Raw genomic sequence first — 8,632 nt, 5'->3', positions numbered from 1 at the left:
ACAGAGGGTCCAGCAGTCCTCCAGCTCTGGCCTGTTCTCCAGTCTGACCCTCTCTGTCATGGAGGTTAAAGGTCACCCAGAGGTGTAAGAGATGCAGTGGTCAGAAACACACCCCCCCCCCCTCGCGGGACATCTTCAGACCCTCCCATGCTTGGAGCTTTGAATCAGCTTTTCTCCATAATTAAATACCCCCTCCATCCTCCGCTGCTTGATTGTTAATGCTTCATTATTTTCCAGAGTGGGTCCGCTCCCTCTAAGTGATTGGCCGATTCAAAGTGCTGATAGGAGCACCCCGCGTCTGATCTGTTTAAGTGCAAAGCTTTACAGATAAATCTCCCCGCGCACACAGACGGTAAAACAAGAGCCAAAGTTGGCCAATTCTCCGGCGTTAAGCTGCATTAAGGGAATAGCGAAGAGTGATGCAGGCTGGGGATGAGAGATGGCTAGTGGGGATGGCACAGCAAAACGCAATTGATCTCTTTGATTCATCCTTAAATGGCGCTTCTGGCAGGGGGAGCCTGTTGCCTTCGGTATTTCAACAGAACCGTAAATGACAAGTCGAGCGAAACACAGTGGAGCGAGCACTGTGGGGTTGTAGTCTTTTAGGCCTCAAATAAAACCTTTCAATATACAGAACAGAAAGTCATGCAGGGGTAAGTCTCAGTGATATAACAAATCCAGGCTTTGGCCTAGGCAGTCCAATCAGATCCCAAGCGTTTGTCCTAGCTGAGTCACGTGGTTCCAGTCTCTGTCTGGCTGCCCCCTGTGCTTGTTGGTTCATTGTCCTGATTGAGAGTGATTCTGCTGTCAGTCAGACAGCATCCATCTCAGCCCCTGGCAGTGCCCACTGCAGCTCTAGCTTAGTGTACTTCAGCTGTGCCTGGCAGGCTGGCACGTTCACTCTGCCCTCACCCGGGGGAGGCAGCTGGGCACCTGGCCATCCAGGTGGGAGGTGGGGGGATGAACAGAGGGCAGTGAACCACCCAACACACACTTCATGGGAATGTACTGAAGCTCATCTTCTGGTAAATATGAAAGTGGCCAGTCCAGCCAGTTCCCTAGCTTTGAAGAAACAAGCTAAATGAGATAGCCGGCCAGCTAGCTGGATAAGTTAGCTACCTCTCCTAGGAATAGTACTGACAGGAGGAGGGGGAGAGAGGAGAGGAATCTCACCACTCCTAGCTTCTCAGAAGCATTGGCCTTCCACATCCTGATGTTCATCTCATCAGATCCACTTAGGATGTACTTGCTGTCGGCAGACCACTTGATACAGATGACGTGCTGCATGCGCTTGGTGTGGTACACCTCCCTGTGGACACACACACACACACACACACACACAATGAAGAAGCTGTTGTGTATTACTAATCCAGTTTTTATGTTAATGTTGTCAGAAAACAGCTCTGCTAAATGTGGATCCAGCACTATGTAACACGAACACATCAATAGTGTGAAGATGCGAAATGTGATGTTCCCAGCCTGTGATCACCACTAGGCCATCTCACACATTAGACAAAAATCAACGTTTCTTGGGAACCCTGTCATTTTCTTTCTACATCCGCGTCTACGCAGTGTATTTGACACGATGCGGGTTACTTTCTAGAAGCGATGAGATGGGGAGGAGGAGAGGGCTGACCTGCTGCGGCCACTGTCCATGGGGAAGATCCGGATGGTCTTGTCAAAGCTGGCAGAGACAAACTCTTTGCCCGTGGGTGAGTAGTCCACGTCCAGCACGGCAGACACATGGTCCATGTGCACCGTGACCGGCTTATCCAGGTACCTCATGTCATACGTGTACAGACTAGGAGAGGGGGAGAGAGAGGCGAGGGAGATAAGAGATACAGGGAGAGACGAAGATGAACACGCAAACAAGGGCTACACGAGGAGTGTATTTATCAGGACTAGTGCATATGTATTGTGGAAATCCTCACTCACTTGTAATCTTCATTGGAGCATGTGAAATAATAGGCCTCCATGGGGTTCCAGCACAAATTGTTACTCCTCATGCTCATAATCACCTGTGAAAGGGTAAGCACAACTTTATTGACACACAGACACACAGCAGTGCTAAGGGGATCTGAAAAGAGAACAAGGGCGTGGGTGTAAAAAAAAAAAAAAATGTAGGCCTACCTTTTTCAGAGGTGTAGCCTCCCTCATGTCATACAGCACTATGCTTCTGTCAGAGGCACAGCTGGCGAGAAGTTCAGTCTGTGGAAAGAAACAGATGAAAGGCTGCGCCCTCTTGTGGTCGAGGTTGTAAGAACATAGGGCTCTGAGTGTTTAGGGGCTGGTGGGGTAACAGAAGTAGGTGGTCAGGGGTTACTGGGTAACATGAATAGGTGGTTAGGGGTTACTGGGTAACAGGGATAGGTGGTTAGAGGTTACTGGGGTAACAGGGATAGGTGGTTAGGGGTTACTGGGGTAGTAGGAATAGGTGGTTAGGGGTTACTGGGGTAACATGCACCAGGAGCAGGGGTGTTAAAAGAGCTAGCGGCTGAGGGCTTCTGGGCGAAGGGCCTAGGAGGCTGGTGTGGCAGGCGTGCAAGCTGGACTGACCTCCACCGGGTTGAAACGGACGCAACTGAAGCTGTCTACGCCCCAGGAGAACGAGCGGATTGGGCTGGTCCTCTGCTCGTCCCAGACATCCACCTGTTGGCCGCACGTCACAAACACCCCGTCCGTCTGGTGGTGGTCCAGACCCGTGAACACAGACTGCAGCACAGGCACACAACAGCAAACCATTAAGGAGATTGGATTCACAGAGCCAATGCAGTCTCTTGTGTGACAGGCCAAGAGCAAGGAAACACACTCCTGAGTTTGAGTATCGGTAGCCCTAATTTGGTGCCAAAATAAGTGCCGCCCTACCTTTCCTAGAATGGTGTTGATTGGCTCCTCTTCCTGTCCGTAGCCCGGGGCCTCCATGTTCCACTGTTTGATGGTCTTGTCATCACCTACCTGTTTCACAGAACACACATGGCCAACATTATATGCTTACAGTTATTTGGTCTACAGAGAACACTTATTTAAGAGTGTGATGAGCTTGAATTTAAAACAGACATTTGGTGGCCTGAGGATGTATATCTGAGCTTCACTTACTGTGAAGAAGGATGTCCCACAAAAGCGAACACATGCTGCCCGTACGAACCCTTCATGGGCCTGCAGCGTGCGGACACACTCCCGCTTGGTAAGGTTCCATACTTTCAGCTGAGGGTCACAGCATAAAGGGTTAGAGTTACATATGTTAAATGACAGTGTCCGTATATGTAAGCATTACAAACTCAAGGTAACTCCATAGCCAACTCTTGGCCTTGCCATGCCATAACAAGGGACGCGACAAAGCAAAGTTCTGCTGGACAGACTGGTAGTCATCTACCTCTCCATCGCAGGCTCCTGAGAGCACAGTGGATAGGCTCTTTGGGTGCTTGGCCATGCAGTTCACGCCGTCCCTGTGCCCGTCTAGGGAAGCCAGGAACGGCTTGGCAAAAACGCGCTCCAGCTTGGTGGCGTTCATGGCGCGGGTGTATTCTCTGGGCACCTCGAACGGATGGAGAGTGGGGTCGTAGTTTCTAGGAACTGGATAGAGCCACAATATATAAATAACATACAAGAAGTTAACATAAAGTTGCACGTTTCTGCACTGGTGTCACCAAGCTGGTTTACTTATGCTCTGAAACGCTAACTAGAACGATAGCTGAACGATAACAGTGTATTGCTGTGACTTATACGGACAGAACCACGGCTTACCACGTTGTATGTCCAGTTTCGTCTCGCGAACATAATCGTCCGGATTCCTGCAAATAACTTTAACTTTCATGTTGTGTTTGAATCCAAATGCCTATATATGTGTGTGTTAAATCTATATTTTACCCGAGGAATGTTTAGCCATGTGTTTTGGTTGTGCGTTTAAGTCGCAGAACGTGATTCACTTCCTTGCGTGTTGCATTGTGGGATACAATGTCTTCCTGAAATGTGACGTCACGTTTCCTAAAACGTAGCTGAGCTGGGCTCACTGTGCTCCTGTCACATAGCGGTGGGAAAGGTCGTGCTGTTAGCCTTTGCCAACTGCGTCAATCCACCACGCCACATGTTTAAAACGTGGTTCTCTCAGATGTCGTCAATATGAAGTTGTCACCTCTATTATTTGCTTACTGGATCGGGGAAATCAACCTATAGTATACTAGTGGCATATGCTGTTGAATAACACAGCTAGATATACATGTAAATTGTAGCTAGATTCTAGCTTGCTAGCTGGCTAGAACATGAGTCCGGCTCCGAGTGAGAATCCTGTAACCGGATCAAGCACACAGCTCTCGTTAACAGGACACATCCAAAACGTCTTCAGTCATGTCAAGGTGGAAAATCTAGCCGCAGGACTTAGCGGGGGAGTCGTGTCAACACTGTTGTTACACCCTCTAGACCTGGTCAAGATCAGGTTTGCAGGTTGGTGAAATTAGTCTTAACCCCGGTTGTGTTCATCCTTGTTCTTCAGGTGACCATGTAAAATCGTCTAACTCATTTAAATTTGTAAATGTCATGACAGAGTACCTAAACGGCCTTTTTTAACCTCGTTGCCTCCAGTGTCTTGATGTCATAACAACCACGTTTTATACAAAGTAATCAAATATATCCAGGTGACAAATGTAGGCTACCGTGTTGCCATTACTTGTTTGCAGTGAGTGATGGTCTGAATTTGAGACCCAAATACGATGGCATAATCCACTGCATGCGCAGCGTGTTGCAACAAGAAGGAATTCGCGGCCTGTACCAAGGAGTTACACCTAACATCTGGGGAGCAGGAGCCTCGTGGGGACTCTACTTCTTCCTGTAAGTCTATGATTTTGTGTGTGTGTGTGTGTGTGGGGGGGGGGGGGGTGTTAGTACAGTGGGAAGGGTTAGTACAAGGGTTAGTACAGGGGGAAGTACAGTGACTTTAAAGCTCTCTGGCGGGAAGGGGTTGTAGCCCAGAGAGGTTGGTAGTGTAGGCATAGATAAAGATTGCATCAGCCACATCTCCATTTACTGTATGCAATTCTCAGACCTCACCCACAAGTAGCAATTACCTGTGTTTATGACATCATTGTAATAATGTTACAATATCTGCTGTTCTATTTGATGTACAAACTAATAATGTTGCTGTGTTGTGTTATCTGACCTACAGTTACAATGCCATCAAGGCCTACACCAAGGAGGGTCGTCAGACGGAGCTGACAGCCACAGAGCACCTGCTGTCTGCAGCCCAGGCTGGTTAGTCCTGTCCCAGTCCTGCCCCTCCATGCCCCAGTCCTGCTCTTCCCTGCCCCAGTCCTTCTCCTGCATGCCCTAGCCCTGCAACTTCCCCTACCCACCCCAATTTATCAACAATGGTAGAGGAAGTAAGGACACTGAGCGCCCTGTTTCCAGTAACCTTCAAGTGACCTTAATTAAACCATAATGTGACAGGCCTCTGCGATCACGCCCGCTTCATTTAGTCAAGACAAACGGCTTTTACATTTGCAGCTCGAATGGACCAAACTGAGTTGTCCACTCGTGGACTTTGACCCTATTTCACGTATACTATATATATATATATGCTAATCAGGCTATTGAATGACTTCAACGTGACCTGCTCTGATGTCAGCTGCAGTTCTAGAATTCGATCAACAAGCTGTGATCCACTATCTGAAATTCTGTTCTGTAGCAGGTCTTCTTCCACCAGTACTATTATAACCCCTGTTCTCCCTCTGCTCCAGGGATAATGACTCTCACACTGACCAACCCTATCTGGGTGACCAAGACCCGCCTGGTGCTGCAGTATAGTGCTGACCCCAGCAGGAAGCAGTACAAAGGCATGGTGGATGCCCTGGTCCAGATCTACCGCTATGAGGGGATACGTGGGCTGTATAGGGTGAGGCCTACACCTCGGCTTGATTCTTTTAGATTTCATGTGTCAGGGTTTAAGGTATAGATTGAGGGATGTGCTCTTGTGTGATGTGCTTGGTGGAATACCACAAGAGGGCAATATTTCCCAGCAGGTTTTAGACACACACAGGAGATTATTGATACTGGGTGGGGTGGGTTTGTTTTTTTGTCCAGGCGTGACCCGAGTTCTGTCCTCCTGCAGGGATTCGTTCCGGGGTTGTTTGGTACGTCTCACGGGGCGCTGCAATTCATGGCCTACGAGGAGCTAAAGAGGGACTATAACAAGTACAGGAATATGGCCTCAGAAGCAAAGCTGGTGAGTGCTGAAGTGAGGTGCCTGACCTGTCACACATGCCTCAGGTCATGGCGAGAGGTCCGTGCGGGGATCTTGCCTCGCTTGTCTCCTTCTCTCCTTCCTCTCCTGCTGTCGTTCCTTCTTCTTTTGCCTGTCTTCTTCTTTTCTTCATCCTGCTTTTTCTTTCCTTCCTTCTCATTATAGAACGAGGCGTAATAAGGGGTGGGGCCTGCCAACTCCCATAAAAACGTAAATAAAACGAAAATAAAACTTGCGTGACGAAAGAGGAAATTTCCATCGACCACAAAGTGTCTGCGAATGTTCTCAGTTTTAATAACTCAGCCCACGGCCAATAAACCTTGAAATCACTCGTAAAGCTATGCCGCTCTCATAGAGAAATGACTCTCTGACCCTCCCCAACTATGTTCTGCACTCTCCTCATCTCCCTCTCTCCCTTGTCCATCACTTTCTCCCTTTTCCCCTCTTCACTGTTCCTCATCTCTCTACCCCTTCCCTTCCTCCATCTCTCTCTTCATCGGAACATCAGAATCCCTTGGAGTACATCACCATGGCAGCCCTGTCTAAGATCTTTGCCGTGGCAACCACCTACCCGTACCAGGTGGTGAGGGCCCGTCTGCAGGACCAGCATAACCAGTACCAGGGGGTTCTGGACGTCGTCAGGAGAACCTGGAGGTGAGAACATGAGAACTGTACCACGTGTAGCTTGATTTAATGCGCATTAACATGTGGTGGCCAGCCCACTAGATGGGTTCCCAGAGACATGCTTGAAGCATAGCCCAGCCCCATACCTAACCTAGTTCAATCTAGCCTAGCCTTGTCCCACACCTAACCTAAACTACACTAGCCCCACTCCTAACCTAAGCTGCCTAGCCTAACCCCACATCTGACCTAATACTACCTAGCCTAGCCTAGCCCCACACCTAACCTAATACTACCTAGCCTCACACCTAACCTAATACTACCTAGCCTAGCCTCACACCTAACCTAATACTACCTAGCCTAGCCTAGCCTCACACCTAACCTAATACTACCTAGCCTAGCCTCACACCTAACCTAATACTACCTAGCCTAGCCTAGCCTCACACCTAACCTAATACTACCTAGCCTAGCCTAGCTCCACACCTTGATCGGTTGTTGGTTATCAACAGAGGCACAGCTGGTAGACTATGGATGTGGACATATCCATAAATATATGGATGGATAAGGGCATCCAGATGTGAAGTCTAATCTGTGATGGTTTGATACTCTCTCCTGGACAGGAATGAGGGTGCGACGGGCTTCTACAAGGGCATCGTGCCCAACCTGATCCGCGTTACGCCTGCCTGCTGCATCACCTTCGTGGTCTACGAGAACGTCTCGCGCTTCCTCCTTGGGCAGACAATCTGAGAATGCCCGTGGGAACGGCTACAGACAGATATTTACAGTCCAAGTTACCACGTGCTTTCCTGGACTAGGCCTTAGGCGGTGGAAGAATGCGTTACTATGGAGGGGCTGCGCTGTGCTCCGCACTTTGGCTGGTGCTCTCAGTGAAGGATCCTGGATCTGTGGTCACAAAGAGTGCTGGACTAGAAGGATCATCAGACGTTTGAGATTTATTCGGATTGCAAGAGGCAATGTCCCAGATCAGCACTCCTACTCAGAGAGGCCTTCTTAAGAGACACCACTCCTAGACAGCTTTTACTGTCTGCCCTATGAATGCATGCCCTTGCCCTACCATATGAGCAAATCACAAGTACTTCCTGGAAATGTACAGGAAGTTGAGAAAAACAGTCAAAAACCAACCAATCCCAGAGGCCTCGGCTGCTCTTTTAGTCACTTGAATGCTGTGATGAATCCACAACTCACATCTTTTTATGCCGATTTTATTACAAGTTAGATAACATAATTTATCATTTTGTGATGTTTGTCATTGCTATAACTGTCAGAGGAGTGTTCCTTACATCTCCAGTGTGATATCTAAGACAGGTATGTTATCCTCAGGGTACCATTGCATGGGTGTGTGAATGTTTTGGTTGTTTCTTTTTAAATTTAAGTTATTGCCAATAGCTCATACAGAAAATGAATAATACTTGATTTATTAACATACTATATTAGAATACGCACAAGAAATACAGTCCGGTTCAAAGTCTGGCAGGCTTTCAATACTTTGTTTTATGACATCTCTGTCTAAGTGCCAGTGTAGTAAACTTTTATTTTACAGATTGAATGTTAATGTCTTCCTTTACAGTCCACTGTTAATGTCTTTCTTTATAGTCAACAATTCGAGTGGTGTGTGTGTGAGAATTGGACATTTTGATTTTTTAGTAGCAGTCACTTCTGCTCTTGATTATCATCCTGGTCGGTTGTGTTTCCTGTCTGTTTGGTCTTGAAGTGCAACCTCATTCTTTGTATTGATTTCATGAATTTGAAGGCTGTTGG

At 48.0% G+C, this 8,632-nt stretch overlaps 2 protein-coding genes across 2 annotated transcripts in view; one reads left to right on the top strand and one right to left on the bottom strand.

Moving 5' to 3' along the window:
• Positions 1-4,024, bottom strand: part of dcaf13 (ddb1 and cul4 associated factor 13) — a 6,557-nt gene extending 2,533 nt beyond the window's left edge. Inside the window, exons 1-9 of the mRNA XM_062465131.1 lie at positions 3,745-4,024; positions 3,374-3,573; positions 3,097-3,204; positions 2,866-2,955; positions 2,557-2,712; positions 2,131-2,208; positions 1,936-2,018; positions 1,637-1,801; positions 1,174-1,309 (exon numbers count right to left, since the gene is read on the bottom strand). Of these exons, the coding sequence (XP_062321115.1) occupies positions 1,174-1,309; positions 1,637-1,801; positions 1,936-2,018; positions 2,131-2,208; positions 2,557-2,712; positions 2,866-2,955; positions 3,097-3,204; positions 3,374-3,573; positions 3,745-3,814 (1,086 nt within the window). The 5' untranslated portion in view covers positions 3,815-4,024. The remainder of the gene's footprint in view (positions 1-1,173; positions 1,310-1,636; positions 1,802-1,935; positions 2,019-2,130; positions 2,209-2,556; positions 2,713-2,865; positions 2,956-3,096; positions 3,205-3,373; positions 3,574-3,744) is intronic.
• Positions 3,997-8,582, top strand: LOC134023207 (solute carrier family 25 member 32-like). The gene is made up of 7 exons (XM_062465132.1): positions 3,997-4,440; positions 4,674-4,824; positions 5,159-5,244; positions 5,730-5,884; positions 6,101-6,214; positions 6,741-6,886; positions 7,474-8,582. The coding sequence occupies exons 1-7, from the start codon at positions 4,260-4,262 to the stop codon at positions 7,598-7,600; spliced, it is 960 nt and encodes a 319-aa protein (XP_062321116.1). The 5' UTR covers positions 3,997-4,259; the 3' UTR covers positions 7,601-8,582.
• The last annotated feature ends 50 nt before the right edge of the window (positions 8,583-8,632 follow it).

This window comes from Osmerus eperlanus, chromosome 7 (genome assembly GCF_963692335.1).
Source record: "Osmerus eperlanus chromosome 7, fOsmEpe2.1, whole genome shotgun sequence".
NCBI lineage: Eukaryota > Metazoa > Chordata > Actinopteri > Osmeriformes > Osmeridae > Osmerus > Osmerus eperlanus.
This window is presented reverse-complemented; position numbering and strand designations above follow the sequence as displayed.

What these genes read in the sequence shown, in the direction of transcription:
- LOC134023207 (XM_062465132.1), top strand. Translation starts at nt 4,260, where the DNA reads ATGAGTCCGGCTCCGAGTGAGAATCCTGTAACCGGATCAAGCACACAG. An exon ending in TGGGGACTCTACTTCTTCCT is followed by an intron (nt 4,825 to 5,158) that starts GTAAGTCTATGA and finishes TCTGACCTACAG; the next exon opens with TTACAATGCCATCAAGGCCT. An exon ending in GTCGTCAGGAGAACCTGGAG is followed by an intron (nt 6,887 to 7,473) that starts GTGAGAACATGA and finishes TCTCCTGGACAG; the next exon opens with GAATGAGGGTGCGACGGGCT.